General features: G+C 40.6%; 1 protein-coding gene across 3 annotated transcripts; it reads left to right on the top strand.

Moving 5' to 3' along the window:
- Positions 1 to 105: 105 nt before the first annotated feature.
- Positions 106 to 17,697, top strand: LOC106486408 (scaffold attachment factor B1-like). 3 transcript variants are annotated; one of them, XM_013944989.2, is made up of 21 exons: positions 107 to 568; positions 1,419 to 1,506; positions 3,208 to 3,272; positions 3,360 to 3,638; positions 4,865 to 4,927; positions 5,807 to 5,834; positions 6,783 to 7,281; positions 7,703 to 7,749; positions 8,493 to 8,593; positions 9,817 to 9,966; positions 10,066 to 10,166; positions 11,071 to 11,216; positions 11,861 to 11,949; positions 12,493 to 12,629; positions 13,295 to 13,588; positions 14,132 to 14,269; positions 14,988 to 15,027; positions 15,817 to 15,938; positions 16,722 to 16,834; positions 17,043 to 17,109; positions 17,322 to 17,697. In XM_013944989.2, the coding sequence occupies exons 1-21, from the start codon at positions 380 to 382 to the stop codon at positions 17,446 to 17,448; spliced, it is 2,883 nt and encodes a 960-aa protein (XP_013800443.2). In that variant the 5' UTR covers positions 107 to 379; the 3' UTR covers positions 17,449 to 17,697. The 3 variants fall into 3 exon arrangements, 2 of the variants coding, with proteins under 2 accessions (XP_013800443.2, XP_067168685.1); XR_010886576.1 differs by lacking the exon at positions 16,722 to 16,834 and having other exon boundaries at positions 106 to 568; positions 17,322 to 17,349; XM_067312584.1 differs by lacking the exon at positions 3,360 to 3,638 and having other exon boundaries at positions 110 to 568.
- Positions 17,698 to 19,179: the final 1,482 nt, after the last annotated feature.

The raw sequence follows: 19,179 nt of genomic DNA, 5'->3' as shown, positions 1-19,179 counted from the left end.
TGGAGGACCACGTGAGTGACGGCCTTCGCGCAGGCGCAGAAGGCGTCTACTGCTGCGCAGGCCGGCTCGCGGGCGCAGGCGTCCGCGCCCCGAGGCCGACTGCGTCTGCGCGGGGCCGCAGCGCGGCAGCCAAGGGAGCTCGTCCGCCGGCGCTTCTGCCGTAGCTGTTGTCAGAGCAGCGATGTTCCTGGGCGCATGCGCATAATCCTTCAGCCCAGGCCGTCAGCTCAGCGCGCCTGCGGACTGAGGCTCGATTCCTCCCCTCCCCCCGTTCTCTTCAGCGCGTCTCGGTTTCGCCACCATTTTGTTGTAACGGCGGCTCCTCGTTGTTGTTTTTATCGTGCCTAGCTCCGTGCGTGCGAGTCGAAAAAACGGCCCCATGGCGGAGAGTCAGTCAGCGGCCGGGCAGGGAGAATCTGTGTCCCTGTGTGGGTCCGGAGCCCCCAGTTCGGAGCCTGAGACCCGACGGCTGAGCGAGCTGCGCGTGATAGACCTGCGGGCTGAGCTCAGGCGCCGCAATTTGGACAGCGGTGGGAACAAGAGCGTCCTCATGGAGCGGTTGAGGAAGGTGAGCGGGGGGGACGCGCTGGGACTCGCCGAGCCGAGGCGCCGCCGGCGCCTGCGCGGCCCCGCTGGGGAAAATGGCGCCAAATGGCTGCGGAGGGGGGACGGGAAGCTGGGGCGGGCGCCGCGGCGGGGCTTGGTGTGTGCGGGCCCGGCGTTTCCAGCCACGCAGCGAGATCCCCGCCAGCGTTCCCTGGTCCTGCACAGCACAGTGTGCCTGCCGCGGTGTTCAGCCCAGGGGGCTTCGGTCTCCTGCATCGCTGTGCTTCCTGCTGTGCGTTGAGCGCCTGGATTTCCAGTTCTGCGCACTGTCTGCCAGGCTTTCTGCTGTGTACTCCTTCCCTGTGTTTCTGGCTGATAGCTGTACATTAGATCCCCACCAGAATATTTGGCATGTTAACAGCTGTAGGGCTCTTTCCTGTGACTGACTCTTGCTGTCGCTTAGAACTGAGGTTCTTCCTCTGTCACAACACTGTAGGTATCTGTGTGGTCTAGTAAATGCCATAGGATTGGCTAGCGCAAGATAATTGATGGTCTGGATATCATTGTTTTGCTTATCAAATTTTTGCTCTGTTTTCCTTAAAACTGAGACAGTTGTTTTTCTGCCTATAGGTTATGCTGTTGACTGCTTTCCAGAACTGACTCCAACACGTTACTGTTTCTGCTGTGCTTGATGCTTTGATCTGGTCTCCTTTATATTGCATATTCAAGTTGTTTCTGTATAATTCAAAGTAAAAGATTCTTGTTCTAGTATTTTTCTCCCTCTGGCATCCAACTCCTAACTCAATAGAAATGCACAAATAAAAGTTTTATATCTGTCTTGATATCTATCTTTTATCTTTTCCCCCTAATAGGCTATTGAGGAGGAAGGGGGGAATCCTGATGAAATTCCAGTGGTTTCAGAAAATATCATCAAGAAAACTCCAAAAAGAAGCAGCAAAGGTACAGGGGAGTTAAAGAGGACCCCCTCATCTTTCTGGCAACTTTTGTCTATGAAGCAGAGCTTTGCTTATTTTCTTTGTTATGTCTGGTTTTCCCTTTGGAAAAGTGCTTTGTTTAATTTTGGCACTGTTGCTGAACATTTTGTGCTCCCAAAGCTGTAGTGTGTAGTACTTGCCCAAGCCAGATTCAGGTCAAACTGGTGTTCTGGAAAAACTTAAGCACAGGTGAAGTCTCTCTTCCTTAGTCCCTGACCTTGAATGCCATATGTTACTGGTACCCTTCCTAACATTTGTGGCTAGATTTCTGGGGATCAGTCGCATGGTAATAAACTAATCAGTCATTTATTCATAGAACTTCATATTGTTTCATAAGGCTCGAATTGTCCTACCCAAAATATTTGTTGGTTTGTTCTCAAAGCTCCCTGAAATTCATAGTAGAAATTAATATGTAGTGCTGAAGCAGTGTGATTAAACTAGATCATTGTTTCTTTATGTTACTGTACTTTTATTTTGAGAAATGCTACAAGTTTGTTTTCAAAGTAAAAATACTAGTTCTGGCAGATTCAGCTAGCTCTGTAGTTGGTTATGCATGTGTTTTCCATAGCTAATAGCAGTCTCATTTCTTCCACAGAAGATTAGTTTTCAAGCAATATCTGAGATTTGATTTTTTTTTTTTTGAAAGCTTTCCCTATGCATAACTTTCCAATGGTGAAAAATACTCTTGTATGATGATGCTTATTTTTAAAGAATGTTTTGCTATCTTTCTAAAATTAGTTATGCCTTAGGACAGTTTGTGAGCTTTTCCTGTATTAGAGTAGTGTTGAAACTTGCTTTTATATTAGAGCTGAACAGAACAACTATTTAGAATGAAGGATTATAATTAAATGTAAATTTTTGTGGTGAAGCTTGAATTGTTGCCTGACTAAATTGTTGGACTCGGACTGTTTTTATGTCCAACTTGGAGTGGCATTTCATTTGCTTGCAAACTGAAATGTGTAATCATAACTGGAAAGAAAACAAATTTCAAAACTGTAAAAGCAGTGGCATCTTTGGTAGTCACATTTGTTTTCAGTTCTCAGAAAAATACCTAATGTTACAGTATAGCACTTTTAGTGTTGGGATGAAAATACCTGAGCTGAAGTGTTCCTCTTAGCTCTGAAACACCTTTCCCTTTTTTATTATACTGTGCTTGTGATTTTTGAGGAAAACACATCTGTAAAAGATGAAGCAATTACTTAGGTCTGTGTTTGAGGAGTTACTATCTGGTGCTAAAACTAGCATATTGTTTTCAGTAATTGGTCGCTTATGATGTTATGTGTCAAGCTGATGAATGGAGTGCTGCAGTAAGACTTATCTTTAGATTCTTTGCTGTTGTTGTGTATTGGGAGGTCCCCCTTCCCCTAGTAAACTTCTGGAAAGAAGTGAAAGCTTGAGATAATAAATTATTGTAGTCTCAGCTAAGTCAAATATTGTGGGGAGTACACGGTGGTGCTTCTTTAAATCTCATGAAGGATCTTGGACTGCAGCTTGTTTATAACTTTGTCATTTACCGAACTGGGATGCTACATAAACACTGATTGTCAAAAATAAGGAAAAATAGGTATTTCATTCAATTTAGTTATCTAATCTGGGGAAAAGAACTAGAGCTTGAAGGATGCATATTCTTGCCTGTTTTTCATTCTGACAATCGTAATGTTACTAGGACGTAGACCAGAGGAAGAGGGAGTTGAAGATAATGGCCTGGAAGAGGATTCAGGAGATGGACAGGTATGTGAAGCCTTGTTTGAGGTGAAATATAGTAGTGTTGCATTCAAGTTATAATGACTATTATACATACTTTTTTTCTTTTTACAGGAGGATATTGAAGCAAGTTTGGATAACTTGCAGGATATTGACATGATGGATATTAGTGTGTTAGATGAAGCTGAAATAGATAATGGCAATGCTGTAGATTGCGGAGAGGATTACAGTGCTGATAATATTCTTGACTCACTGTGTGATAGTAAAGAAAATGCTGATGCAGAAATGAAAGAACTTCCAGATCAGCCTACAGAATATGCTGTAGGTAACTTGGAGGCATCCCCACAATTTTCAGAATTTAAAGAAGAATCAAGAGAAATACCAGTAGTGATGGTATGCATCTCTTACATGTGTGGAATCAGATTTTTTTTTTTCCTTCAAATTAAATAGTAAATAGTACCTAAAGAATAGTTGAAATAATTTGGGGCTCTACCAGTTCTTATGATCATTGATTTTTGTTTGTTCGTTTGTTTTTCTTTTACATGTTTGTGGAAATAGCATTCTTGATTTTAAAATGTTTAGATGTTGTTTGCATGCATCATATTACTATACCAATTAATAGTAATCAAGAAAGCATCGTTTTAGTCGTGCTTTGAACTCTCTGCTTTACATGATATTTATATTCCCATTTTGATATCTTTCCTTTATTTAGGAGGACACTGTGAGGCATACAAATGCCATAGTTTTGTTTACTTCACTAACTTCAGCTGAACAGCAACGTACTGGGAACTATATCCTAGATCTTTTTTGTTTTGCTTTGTTTGTTTGAGATTGGGTCTCACCGTTGTTCAGGTTTTGAGAGTATTTTTGTGTTGGTTTTCTGTGTTTGTCTTGATAGTGAATTGCTTTTATGACATTGTCCATCTGTGCTGGAAGATAGTTTTTTGCCACAGTCAAGAGGTTTTTCTCCTGAAACATACAACAAAGCATTTGAAGAAAGTTACTCTTACCCAGTCTAATAGGGAGTATAGCTGTTTATTATGTGAGCACATTGTGTCATCAGTCTGGATTTTTAGGATTCCAGAGTTGGGTGTTTTTTCCCCCCTAAATCTGAAAATTGCAGAAATAAGATTAATCCCTTATGTCCAAGGACACACACTCCCTTCCCCCCTGCCCTTCAAACAGAAATACCCAGCAAGTAGTTCTTTTCAGTGATAAAACTACTGGAGTCTAGGTATTCTCCTACAATCTTCTTTTTTTTTCACTAAAGAAAATAGTTACCCAGTCACATAGGCCTTCTGGCTCTATGTTGTTGCTATAAATAAAATATAAATAGTAAGAGAAACTTTGCCATTGGAATCCATATCCTTAAAAGTTTCTGTGAGCAGACCAGCATGTTTTGGAGGTGATGGGAAAGCTCATTCAGTCACTGGGGAGTGGAAGAGATATGTGGGTAATCGGTCAGTTTTTAACTTCATTGGTTGTTTTGGATGTTAGAAATACTTGCTTAATATCAGTTGTCTATGAAAATCATTTCCAAGCTTTCAATTTCTTGTTCAGGTTTCATTCACAATAGCATTCTATAGATAATGAAATGCCTTCTAATTATTTTTTCCAAGGTAGAAGTTGAAGATGCTGGGAACAGTTTAGATGCTGTTTCATCTGATTTAACTGTAATAAAGGTAAATATCCCTTATTTTATTCTTTACAAACAAAAAGGGATAATGCATATGATGTAAACTGTATGCTGAAACTGTATACTTACAGGGAGTACAAAGTAATGCATTCTCATTCCTCAAAGACCAGAAATAAATGCCTTTCTAATTTAAGCACGTGAACAGAGATACGTGGAAGTCCTATTGAATTTGGGTGTAAAGTTGGGATTCTTATCTGTTGTGTATACCAAAACAATGCCCTGCATTATATTTTAACTTCCATTAGATGTGTAAGTATCCACTGTTGACATAAAACTAAAACTGATTTTATCCCTGAAGTATGAGCCTTGTTTCCAGACCAATCGCAATTGTTTAAGATCACCTGTAACTGCAGGTTGAGCTGGTATTTCTGCAGATCCCTTTTTCAGAAAGTAGACTTTGTAAACTAGAATTTGTTTAGGGAAGGATAGCACAAGCATCAACCTTTGGTAGCACGTTACTCTCTACCACTAATATTTACTGATTTATTTATCCATGTGAATGTGCAATATGGTTACAGAAGTATTACTGAGTTTAAAAAAAAAAAAGATATCTGTGCTATACTTGCTTGAAAATGACCACCATGTTTTCAGCATGTATCTGAATTCAAGAAATCATGAAGTTTTAATACTTGTTTCATAACATTTAAAGTCTTTAAAAAGTAACTGAAAGCATTCGTACAGGAAACTTAAAAAATTTAATCTTTTCAAGGCTGAAAAAGGTTAAATTATAAAAAGGTTAAATTTTAGTAACTCTTCCTCCAAATTCTCCCCTATGATTGTTTTATTTTTTATTTTCTTGTGTCCAAGCTAACATCTTCACTTCCTATGAGACGGTGATATTTTTCCTTTGTCTTTTTCCCTGCAGGAAATTGAAGAACTACCTTTGGAGCCAGGTACTGTGGGGGGGGTGTGTGTGTGTGTATGTGTGTGTGGTTTTTTTTGATTGCTTTTTTTTTTTTTTGAACCAACAAATCCTAGATTTTGAAACAGTTTCATTCTTCATTTATTCTTTTTTGTATCCCTGTTTGCTTTTAAGTGCATTACTGTAGTATACATTGTTATAGTGGACAGGCCAGGTCATGCAGGGTCATAGAGATTGGAAACCCAGTCATATCACCAGATCTGTGAATAACTGCTGCTTGAGAACGTGCATTAAATACAATGAAATGGTTGCATAGAACTCTTAACTACAATGGAGTTAAAGAATGAGCCTTAAGGATCTAAAGGTTCTGAAAATAAAACAGATCTTGTGATATCACACTGTACTGTAATTCTGTAAATACAGGAGTGTGGGTAATATGAAGCTTTGATACTGAACAGAAATTAAAGAGTGACAACTTCAGAAGAAGGAATACAGTTTCATCATGGGAATCTTCTACAAATCACATTCACTTTGTGGACTGCAAACAGACTCATGCACCGTCAGAAGATGCCCAGTTTTCATGTTGGACTGTCTGCTTAAAGAATTTCACGGAAATTAGGAAATTGAACTTTCAATGCATTGATATATTCAGTTAAGCATCTTGGACTTTGGAAGCTAAATAGAGAAGAAACAGACTTGAACGATTTCATGAAGAATATCAAAGATCAGCCAGAAGGTTTTTGTTAAATCTGTGGGGGCATTTTTCTTCCCTGTAACATTTTAGGGTTGATACGGTAGTTTGTCAGACTGCAGTTAGCGTAGTAGTTTTAACACTGTGTACACTAGGGTTTTCCAATCTCTGTGTAGCTTAGAAGTTCTCTTGGTGTTAGTGTGGCAGCCATGCCAGTTCCACGTTTGTGATTGCTGTATTTCCCTGGTGATTAAATCTTGTGCCATTCTATTCCTGTTAAATCCGTAGAAAATGAGAAAATACTCGACATTTTGGGGGAAACTTGTAAATCTGAACTACTTAACGAAGAAACTTCTGAAGTGGAGCAGCCACATGCACAGGAAGCAAGTAACGTGATGCCAGGCAAGAGGCTAGCCGAGGAAGAGGACGCTCTTGCTGCCGCTCAGTTGGAGGAAGATGCTTTAGATTTGGACAGCAAATCGGCACAAGCTTTGGCAAGGAAGGAAGCAAAGCGTTTAGTTGTAGCAAAAGGGGAGACAAGTGAACAGACAATAGAGGAAGAGAAACTGGACTCTGAATCTTTAGTAGTAGAGACCCTAAGCGATCAGAGTAGCAAACGATCCCAAGGCCTGGAAGTCTCTAGTGGGGAAACAGCGGAAAAAGGCGCAGGTCCCGAAGCCAAAGATAGCAAAGAAGATGCCAAGAAAACAGAAGACAAAGCTAATTCTGAGGAATCCCCTGCTACTAAAGAGTCCTCAACCAGTGAGGGCGGTGATCAGAAAAAGAGGTTTGTTTTTTCTCCGTTCTAGACCAGATGCTATCTTTTTTTCATTGGTCATTAAGTGATGCGAATAAGCTGTTTCCTTCAATTGGCCACCAAGACTGATGAAATTGTAGCCTATTCCTAAAGAATCTGTTTTATTTCTCCTTGTGCAGATCTTTCGTAAACACAGAGGGTTTGATTTCTTTCCTTCCTCAACCTTCAAAGGTTGTTTTCTTAAATTACTCTAATTTCTGTCATCTGCCAAACAGAACTAATTGTCTGTTTAAGCATACGAATCCCGTATTTCCTGTCACTCTTCTACAAATTTGCAAAGGTATCTTTTATTTCAGAACTAGTTTACTGGTAGGTATAAAATTGTAGTGCGTGTGATCTCAAATTTATTTTTGCTAATATTTGTTTGAATAACATGATCTTTTGTCTTTAGCCCTGTTGAGGATGCAGATACAAAGATAATCTCAAAAGATGAGAAAGGTATGTTTTTAAAAAACAATGTACAGTTGACTTGAAAAAAAATGTTATTGGGGCAAGTTAGCCATTTCTTTTGAGGCAGTTGTAGTAAGTAAAAATTCAAATGAGTAAATGAAATAATAGTTTGACTCATTTTTTCAATGCCTTGATTTGCCCGTTTTGGTTGCTTTTGAATTATGTAAGCATGTGTGTATCTTCACTGTAGTAGTCCTTCTGGAGTGTCCTGCTAGATTCACAAAGTAGTATAGATGCTGGCAAAGACTGGGGTTTCTCTGAAAATCTCGAAAGAGTCTAAACTCCATAGACTTATATTCTGCATGGTGATTGTGGTGAAGATTGTTAATACAGTGAAGGCTCAGTGCTATCATAGCATAAGCGGACTTTCAAAGCATGAATTATAAATTTCAGTTCACCTAACTTCTGTAAATCTTTTACTAACTGACAAGTGTGTTTTTTTTTTTTCTTTTTAGTGTATCTCTTGTGATTTAACATTAACTACTTTGTAATACTCATCAAAGTGATTGAAATCTGCAAAGACAAAATCTGTGTAGATGAGAACCCCTTATGACTGTACAAATACACATCAGTTATTGAGATCAAAAGTTAATTTTTGAAGGCTTAGATGTGTCAGTTGATTTTAAGTATTGGAAGAGATAGGAGTAAAATTGCATTTATGTAAGTTATAAGAGAAAAATGAAGTGAGTTTGTGTTAGTGTTTTTTTAATGTATTTTTCTTTAAATATTAGGCCGCACAAGTAGTGGTTCTGGCAGAAATTTGTGGGTTAGTGGACTTTCCTCCTCTACTAGAGCTACAGACTTGAAGAACCTTTTCAGCAAATATGGAAAGGTATGTAGTGGATATGTCCATTAACAAACCATTTAGTCAAATTCAAGGGATGACCTAAAATTTAGCCTTTTGTCTTTTCAACAGTACTCTAACAAATCAATAAAGTACTTAACTCTTCTGTGTTCTTTTTAAACTCTGATCTGAAAGCATTATTCTTCAGAAAAATGTTGCCTGAAATACAGGGAAAAATAAAACACAGGTTTTATAGAATAACTGCACAGATTCTTCTGAAAACTTGGCAGTTCTGGACAGGACAGTCTGTTGGGCCAGCATCTATCATGCTGTAATTTAATTATTGATTTACCTCTTGGCTGTTCAGAAATACTGCTGTTTTAAACTGTTCTGGTTCTAGTGGTATTCCTTTGAAATAGTCTATGAGGACAGGCTTCCCTTTGTTCTTTAGTGCCAGCAAGGTTATGGGACCAGAAGTTGTGAAAGGGAACTGTTTCAGATGGCCGTCTCTCCTTCCTCCTAAGACTTCTCTGAACATAATATTAACTGTTTGTGTCACTACTTGCTTGCCTGCGCACTCTCAGATATTGTTTCCATTGGATGGAAACTAACATAGATGTTCTGTAAGGAAAGAAAAATTCATGATTTTTTTTTTTTCTCTCCTGGTTATGTATTTCCTCCTTTAGTTAGCTACCTGCTTAGCAACTTAACCACACTCAGAAAAGTTCATCCTTATGTCGGTTGCTTTATCAGCAGAACTATATCTAAATCTCTTCCGTAATATGATTTCTCTGCTTCATTAAATTCTGCATTTGTTTTATACTTTTTCTCAGAGTACACGTAGGGTAATCTTAAACTTGAACCTTTTCAGCTATGGTTGTATTGGTATTGACTTAGGTGTGAACATTATTAGCATCATATTTTGTGAAGTAGCCTTTGTAAGGCACTTCTAGAACACTGTTGGCCAAACAGTATAGAGATCAAGTTAAAACTGTAACCTTTCTTTTGCTGCATGTCAGATGAGCTTAGCAATTTTGTCATCTTAGAACGCTGGCGTAATACGTGCAAAGAATGTTACTCCCTGTTGAAAGTGGATAGGCACTCTACTGTATGTTACCAGTAGATAGAACAACTTGAATGGTAAATAAATCAGAATTTGTTTGGCCACAGATCTGCAAAACTAGGGTTTTTTTTGTGTGTGTGTGTGTGTGTGTGTGTGTGGTTTTTTTTTGTTGTTGTTGTTGTTTACTTGTTTGCTTGTTTTGGTTAAGGTGGTTGGTGCAAAAGTAGTGACAAATGCTCGCAGTCCTGGTGCTCGCTGTTACGGCTTTGTAACAATGTCAACGTCTGAAGAAGCCACCAAGTGTATTAGTCACCTCCACAGAACAGAGCTGCATGGAAAAATGATTTCTGTGGAAAAGGTAATTGGTAGCTATCCATAACAGTATACTGAAAATAAAAGTGTGCAAGTTTAATGTCTGTCTTATTACAAAAAATATTTTTGGCTAACAACGTTCTAGGCAAAAAATGAACCAGCTGGAAAAAAGCCTTCAGACAAAAAGGAAGGTGAAGCAAGGAGGGAAAAAGACAGACACCATTCTGCAGATTCCAAGTCTGAGAAGTAATGTGATTTTGCTATTTTTCTTTGTTTACAGACCGCTCATTTGAAATGTGACTATGTGACAAAAGCAAACTGTGACTGTAATAGGTCTTAATTTGCTGCTTCATAGTGCATCTGAAGTAAGAGTAATACTGGAAAAATTGAAATTGGTGTTCTATAGTACTAAGTGCTTCTTTCTTAATGGGTCCTCTATTCAAAAATTTGGAGGTCTCTGGGGTTCAGTATCAAAACTTGTCAGTTATATCAGGAGATACTGTTTTATTGAAAATCAAACATATCGGGTATGTTCTTCAGGATTGTTCGTCCTCTAATTTGATTCTGACATGGTCAGCTCTGTTAACTGAAATCTCTCTAGTAATTGGCTTATCTTGTTGAATGGCTGCTTGCATAGTTAAAGATTTATATTTCAATATTTGTTCTCTCACATGGCCTGTTGCTTTTGAAAGAGGAGTTCTGCTTTACAACTTTTTCTTTCCATGTAAAATTGTGAAAGATTTGGCGAGGAGATGTTTTGGCTGGCTGGCCTGCTTGCATGAGGTGCTTAAGGTATTTGTTTATAAAACCTGCTCTTTTGGTGGAGCTCAACCTCTTTCTGGGTGGCCTCATATCCCAGTGCTAAGCATAAACTTTATAGGCAGAGCAGAAAACTTTATTTCCAGCACTCTCAAACTCTCCTAATATTTAGGAAGATCACCTGCTGCTTCTCATTTTCAGACTGCTTTAGCTTAGGGTTGATTGCTTTTCTTAAACATAACTGTGTACAAGTTTGCATTGGCTTCAGCTCAGCAGGGCAGAAGATGTTGGGAGTATTTTGGGGGTTGTTTAGTTTTGAATGGTTGACTTGGTCAAAAAGAGTGGTTATATGCTCTGTTAGCCTCTCTAGTAAAGCAAAGTTTACCTGTAGGTCTGCTGGTATTAAAAAGGATGAGAAGATGGACAAAAAGGATGATGCTAAGAAATCGGAGAAAGATGGAAAAGATGAAAAAGAAGGAAAAGAAAAAGATGAACAGAGAACTGCATCCTCAGATCGATCTAGGGCAAGCAAATCAGGTAACTTTAACTGCTCTTCAAAAAAGTTAAATGTTTTCAAGGATATTTCTTAAAAAAAAAAAAAAAAAAAGAAACAAGCTGATACAAAGAATGTGTGGTGAGGCTTGTTTTGTTTTGTCTTTTTATCCAAAAAATCCATCAGCTAAGTAGGAGATGGAAAAACAACAAGCTTAAGCGTTCAGAATTGTGGCCGATTACAAAACTTCAACGTCTGTGAGACTTGGTGTATTCTTATTAAAGATGGTTCATAATTCAGAAAAAGACTATGAAGAGTACTTTCTAATACTTAAGTCTTTCCAATTAACAAAAAAACTGCACCAGAAAAAAACTTGGCAACTTCCCTCCCACCTCCCAACATAGAATGCTAGCAGCTTAGCAACAGTGTTGTAATTACTGGACTTTAGCTACTCTGTAAGGCAGTCTGTGAATTTTGTAAAACCTTATCACTGGGCCCAGAACTGATGAAAGTGATGTGTGTGTGTGTTTTGTTTCGTTTTTTAATGGTGACAAAAGTATATGTTATACAGGCACAGGAATGAACTTAAATTTGCTTTCTTTTAATTGTCATACTCTCTAGAAAATACTGCTTTACTGTAATTTAAATGCTTGGTGTATTATCATTTATTCTTATGTTTTCTTTATAGCAAGTCGAGGAACTGAAAGGACAGTAGTAATGGATAAATCAAAAGGAGAGCCAGTTATCAGTGTGAAAACTTCTACATCAAAAGAGAGGGTATGTACAACTTTCAAAGAAGCCTTTTTGTAAAAGTAGGTATAAAACAGATTTGCGTGCATGTATTTGAAAAGGTCTTTTTTTTTCCCCTTGTGATTTGGAAACTGTCCCCCTTCCTTCCCCCCCTCCCTCCCTCCCCCCCCCCCTTTTTTTTTATGATGCTATGTGGGTAAATGCTTATGCTTCACCTGTTTTTAGTCTTTGTCACTGTTGCCCTAGTTGAAGTATGGTCTTAATACGAAAATGGTGTTCAGATGATATGTTTCCCTGAGCGTGGCGACCAGTGACCTTTAAAGTGGTATATCATTTGCCTCTAGTGCATGTCAGACCCTGTGCCCCTAATGTTTATATATTCAAACTCTTCAGAAGTTCTAGCCACATTATGGGTGCTTTTCCATAACTGTTTTGCAGAATTCCGACATTATTTGCCTCTTGGAAGGTATGATAGTCTGTTTTGTTCAGGTGGGCATCAGGTGGATGTTTTACCTAGGAATTCCAGCTAAGTGTGCTGCGTTTAGCTGATGTACTGTTTTGATTTAACAGAGTACAAAAAGCCAGGATCGCAAATCTGAGAGCAAAGAGAAGCAAGATATTTTATCATTTGATAAAATCAAAGAACAGCGAGAACGTGAACGTCAGAGGCAAAGAGAGCGAGAAATCAGAGAAACAGAAAGACGACGGTGAGTCTTCTGTTTTTGCTCTAATCTTTGAATGGCATTTGTTTTTACCTTCTATATAGTGTTTTGAACAGGCTTCAACTTAGTGTAGTGCTGGCCCTTCCCCATCATTAATATTTCAGATTGATTTGATACTAAACTACTGATAAAATGGACACAATGCCATATTATGAAGGTTTTACGACTGAAATCATACAGTCTTCTCTAAATCTACGCTTTTAAGTAGACTCCTGTTGAATAAAAGCTTTTGTAGGCACTTTCAGGTCTTGTATTCCACTCTTCTAAAGCAGATTTGAGTTTTCATAATATTTAATTATTGTTGGAAATTCAAAAATACTTTCTGCTTGCTCTGTCTTCTGAGGAGTACATATAGGATGTTGCATTCTGTGAAAGCCTTATCAGAGCGAGCTCTTAGAACAGATACTGTTTACTTGTGCAGAATGCTTACCTTCCTTCTTTTATGTTTTTTTTTTTCTTTTTTTAAAAAACCTGTTCTGAATGGCTGTGATTTAGTTGAGAAAAGACCATTCAGGTGAAGCAGGTAGTGGGAATAACCTGGAAACCTTATTTAGTGCTGGGAGGGTGAAGGGAACGGCAGGGGGGACAGGATGGGCTGGGGGACTAGTCTTAAGACACTCACTGGAAAACAAAATATCTGTTTCAATTAGAGAGAGAGAGAGGCGAGAGCGAGAGCAGCGTCTTCAAGCCATTCATGAACGGGATGAAAGACAGAGGCTCCAGAGAGAGCGTGAGCGACTTGAATTTCAACGGCAGCGTCTTGACAGAGAGCGCTTGGAGAGAGAGCGCTTGGAGAGAGAGAGAATGCACATAGAGCAGGAAAGGAGAAGAGAACAGGAACGCATCCAGCGAGAGAGGGAAGAGCTGCGACGTCAGCAAGAACAGCTACGTTATGAACAAGAACGGCGATCTGCAATGAGAAGGCCTTATGATCCTGATGGCAGGTAATAACTGCAATAAGATTCCAAACTCTTTAGCTACATCCCGTTATAGGCTCTAGAATGGTTTTCTGTGTAATTTGCAAGTACTTTCACTAAAACAGTTGTTGGAGTTCACAACTGAAAGCTTATTTACATGTTGCTGTTAACACTTTAATATTGATCTTTAGAAAGAGCAAATGTCACACTTACCTACCCTTAAGCACAGCTTTATTGCAGTGGGTTTAAAAAAAAAGAGAAACTATTTCCCAACGGGGAATGACTGAGAATAGAAATTGTGGATGTAAACCCTAAAGCAGGGATGCTGGCAGGAACGGGTATTCATTCTCTTCTCATGTCAACACATGCTGAGACTAAGCTTTTGGACAGTGGTGTTACAACTAGCTGCTTTTCTGAAACTGAAACAAAATGTCAGTTTAACATTCCTGGAACTTTAGTCATAAATCAAAAATAGTTCTTTGAAAAATCAGATTGAACGAGGCCTGATTTCAAGAGAGCAAGAAAGGAAGGTTGTCGGGAGCTTTCTACTAATGATATCTTTTCTTGCAGGCGAGATGACCCGTACTGGCCAGAGGCAAAGCGAATGGCAATGGATGATAGATACCATTCTGAATTTAGTCGTCAGGATCGCTTCCATGACTTTGACCATAGGGATCGTGGTAGATACCAAGATCATTCTTTGGACAGGTCAGTAAGGTGGTGTTTTTTCTTTGTATCCCTTTAATGAAATTAGGTATCCTTTCTGGTTTACTATTGGCTTGAACAGTGCCCAAACCCCCCAAAACAAACAAGCCCTGTGTATTTCTTGAATCTAATTTTACACCTACTTGCAAACCTTTGTTTTCATCATTTATGGATGTATCAAAAAAAGGTTGCATAAAGATTATAAGCCAAGGTCTCTTGTAGCCTGCCATTACACTGAGGGCAATCCTGCAACTTTTCTCAAAATAGCAGGAACAGAAATCTGGTTTCCAAATCTCGGTTAATTAGCCTAAGATTTAGAAGTTTCCTTTTGCTTTAAAAATTTCCCTACACTCATCTTTGCAACCTAGCTTACACTGACTTTAGTTCCACAGACTTGCTTGTAACTTGCTTCTGATGCTGGTAGGTTCACTTGGTGTCCTCCCTTGTTACCAAGCCTGGTATGGTGCCCTGCCTTGAGTACCTGACCATGCCTTAGTGGCACTTCACTTACCCATATTACAATAACTCATGCTATTTTGGTCTCCTCATATGCTAGGTTGATGAAACAAAAAATCTTCTGAAAGCTTCCTGCTGAATAAGCATTGCTGTTCTCAGATTTACAACCTAATGAAGATGAATTTCAATGTGCTACTTGATACAAACCCTAGTATTGTTATGATTGCTGTGTTGATTTGACTGAACTTTTCTTTTTATTTTCCAGAAGAGATGGTTCAAGAGGAATACCAGATCGAGATGGGCAGGTGGGTCATATTGAGATGCTATCCTCAGTTAAAACAAACAAGCAATGAAACACCCACCCATCCGCCTACCCAGCATGCATGCCATCCGCTTCTTAAATGCGGATGTTAAAGGAGCGACTGATTTGGCATGTTAGATGTGCAAAGCATAAGTTAGCTGCTCACTAGGGCAGTAGCCATAGAGCAGCAAAAAAATTTTGAGTGATCAGAGCTACAGTATGGAGTCATGCCAGTAGGTGGTGATAAAAGTTTTCTGGTTAACTCTTGAAGTGTTTTTAATGTATGTAAGAGGTAGTTACTGTAGCAGTGTATCCATACCTGATGAGGGACCCCTTATCTAACATATATCTAAACAGTATATAGAAAATAAATGGTGACATAATACAACAGGCAAATGACTGCAAAAGATGACGTGTGATTACTGTAATGGTATACTTTCTGAACAAAGGAAGGAAGTAGGCAGATCTTTTCTTTCTAAGACAAAAAATCTGGAGCCAGAAAATAAGCCTTTAAAGAATAGGGGGGAGAAATTGGAGCCAGAATTTGTGAAACTAATGTGAAATCTGTGAAACTATCTGTAAAACTATCTGTAAAACTAATGCCTAGAATGAACCACAGGCAGCAGCAATGGAACCAGTGAAGACTGAGACTGCTACTGTTTTATTTTCTAACAGCTTATAAAATTGCAACCTCTTAGAGGAGCTGGATAAAATTTTGCTATCCAAAAAAAAAAAAAAAAAAAAAAAGGCCTGTGCTGATTCTTAGCATAGCTGCGTACTATTTGCCTTCCAGCATTACCCAGATGAACGCCATGGAGGGCCTGATCGTCACTCCCGGGACTCCCGAGATGGTTGGAGTGGCTATGGGTCTGACAGAAGAATGACTGAAGGGAGAGGGATGCCTCCGCAATCCCGGTTAGTGCATATGAAACAAGGGAAGCAATGTGTTGGTTCTTAAAATGTTTATGCTCGGTGAACCTTCAAAGGGTGATGGTGGAAGCAGTTTCACAAGTGTGAATCCTCTCTCCAGATAGTTTCTTCGAGGGTCTAATCTCCTGGATGAGCAAGGAATTTAACACATGTAGCTCCCCTGTGCATCAAGAGAATGGAGTGTTGTTAGTGAGTAAAGAGGTGCTACTCAGGTAGCTCTGCTGCTAACTGTGGTTCTCTTGTAAATGCTTCCATTTCTGCAAATGAGATTCAGTCCTATACTGGGTGCTCCAGTAATGCCAACAGAAGTCTTATTTGAGGCTAGCAGTCAGATTTTAGGGAAATCAAGACAGAATCTCTGTGACAGTGAAGGTGGGGAAATTAGACTGTTCTGGAATCTTAGAGGTTTTTCTTTAAGCTGGCTGATCAAGCTGAGTGTATTCCAGGTATATAATGTTTAGTTATGACTCCCAGATGGAGGGATGGCATTCCATTAATTGTTCATTGTTTAAATGTTTCAGAATATTGTGATACTAATTATGCCTCTGTAGACCAGAAAAAGATGAGATTTATTGTGTAAAGGACACTGTTCAGCAAGTTTCTTTTTGTCCCTCTTTGAACAATTTTTATTGTAATGATGGGGTGGATATAGATATAGCTTGATAAACGATTGAATACACTTTTGTATGGGGTATGGTATTTGGCTTTACCCTATGCTATTAAATTGATAAGGGACACACCTAGAAGATTTTCTTTTATTTTTTTAAGAGATGGACGTGACTGGGGAGATCATGGTCGAAAGTTAGAGGGGCATCAAGATCGTTCATGGCAGGGAAATGTGGATGGAGGAATGATGGGACGGGATCATGAGAGATGGCAAGGTACACTTGCTGCTTACCAGTGTGATCGTGGTTTTTCTATGAATTGCTACTGTTGAACTTCTAGCAGTAGTTAAAATTCCTACAGAGCTTTAACAGCATTACAAAGAAAGCAAATACAATTCTGGGAACAAGGTGGCTTTTTTTTAATAGGAAAACATGCATTTTTCTTTAATATTTTCTTACTTTTTTTTTTTTTTTTTTAAATCAGGTGGTGATAGAAGCATGCCTGGTCAGTCAGGACCAGGCCATGTGATGAATCGAGGAGGGATGTCAGGGTAAGAAGCTTTGTCAGAGTGCTCAAGTGCTCGTGGATGCTTTTATAATAGCTAACTTATCTGAATAAAAGAAGAAATTTCTTTGTCAATTGTGCAAAATAATACTTTCAGCTTCTCCTCAACTATGAATTTGCAAGTAGAAAAAAATAAACATCTTTTGTCAGAGTAGTATGTTCTTGGCAATTTTCAATTTGTTTGGTCTTGTTTTTAAGGCGTGGAGGCTTCACACAAGGTGGAAACCAGAGCCAGATAATGCAGAGTAGCGGAGTACAAGGAGGGTTTGCAGGCCAGGATCGACCGAACAGACTGACTGATCCCCGTTTTACCCGCCGCTACTGAAAGCACTATATATATATATATTTTTTTTTTCAGTGCAAGACGACAATGGTGGTGAATTTTATTAGCCAGGGTCACCTTGAATTTATGATTACAAAAAGCAAAACTGCTGCCATATTGTAGCCAAATACTATGTCAATGCATTTGTTTGTTTTTTTTGTAATAAATGTGTTCTTGGTCAAACATCAAAGTTTCTGTTAATGAAACATTCCATTTTTCAAAAATAATAAAACCAGTTTACAGCTAACATTATTTCTTGTTTCCATAGTCTTTGGCAATACGCCTCACGATACAGTGAAGAGAAGACAATCTGCCTTCAACACCATCAGTTTCTAAATAATGCAATGAATCTATGGGTGGGTGGGTGTGGCTTTACCTGCATTGGAGACAGAGGTGGGATTGATGCATTTTATAATTTAAATGACACCTGGGAGTGAGTCACATGTAAAGTATGTGCATTAACTAGTAAACAGTTGCTTTATTTTTTTCCACTCATCCTTGCGGTTTATGCTCAGTAAAGCGCCTGAAGACAATGCCCAGGGAGCAGGTCATGCATTGTGTCTGGTCTCTAGGACCACTGCGGGGTGTGCCTGACACAGCACTCTCTATGAGCTTTTCTGTGTGCCTAGGAGCCCCTGTTGGGTGTTCCGAGCCCCTCTGAGTGGCCTTTGGGATGTCCTATAGTGGACTATGCTTTTTGGAATGCTTCCAGACCCACAGGAAGCTTTTAGGATGCCCCAGAGCACCCCGGTTGAGAGGGTGCTGTGCAGAAGTGGGGGGGGATCCCGGGGGACCAGGTTAAGGGGGCGCCGCGTGAAAATGGGCAGAGGCCCGTGTGAGCTTTTGTGAGCCTGTAGAGGCCTGTATGAGCCCGTACAAGCCTGTAGGAGGCCTCTGCGATCCCATACAGGCCCATGCGAGCTTGTGCGAGCCCGTAGAGCCCTGTGGGAGCTTGTGTGAGCCCCTAGGAGGCCTCTGCGAGGCCATAGAGGCCTGTGTGAGCTTGTGCGAGCCCACAGAGGCCCGTACGAACCTGTAGGAGGCCTCTGTGAGCCCGTAGATGCCCGTGCGAGCTTGTGCAAGCGCGTAAAGGCCCGTGCGAGCCCGTATGAGCCCGTAGGAGGCCTCTGCAAGCCCGTAGAGCCCCATGCGAGCTTGTGTGAGCCTGTGCATGCCCATGTGAACCCGTACGAGCCCGTAGGAGGCCTCTGCGAGCCCGTAGAAGCCCGTGAGAGCTTGTGCGAGCCCGTGCGCGCCCGTGCGAACCCGTAGCAGGCCTCTGCGAGCCCGTAGAGGCCCGTGCGAGCTTGAGAGAGCCCATGCACGCCCGTGCGAGCATGCACGAGCCCGTACGCGCCTGTAGGAGGCCTCTGCGAGCCCGTAGAGGCCCGTGCGAGCTTGTGCGAGCCCGTGCGCGCCCGTGCTAGCCTGTACGAGCCTGAAGGAGGCCTCTGCGAGCCCGTAGAGGCCCGTGGGAGCTTGTGCGAGCCCGTGCGCGCCCGTGCGAGACCGCACGAGCCCGTACGAGTCCATAGGAGGCCTCTGTGAGCCCGTAGAGGCCCGTGCGAGCTTGTGCAAGCCCGTGCGCGCCTGTGCGAGCCCGTACGAGCCCGTAGCAGGCCTCTGCGAGCCCGTAGAGGCCTGTGCGAGCTTGTGCGAGCCCGTGCGCGCCCGTGCGAGTCAGTACGAGCCCGTACGAGCCCGTAGCAGGCCTCTGCGAGCCCGTAGAGGACG

The sequence above is a fragment of the Apteryx mantelli genome, chromosome 30, assembly GCF_036417845.1.
Source record: "Apteryx mantelli isolate bAptMan1 chromosome 30, bAptMan1.hap1, whole genome shotgun sequence".
Lineage (NCBI taxonomy): Eukaryota > Metazoa > Chordata > Aves > Apterygiformes > Apterygidae > Apteryx > Apteryx mantelli.
Note: the sequence above shows the minus strand (reverse complement) of the source record. Positions and strands in the feature narration are given on the sequence as shown.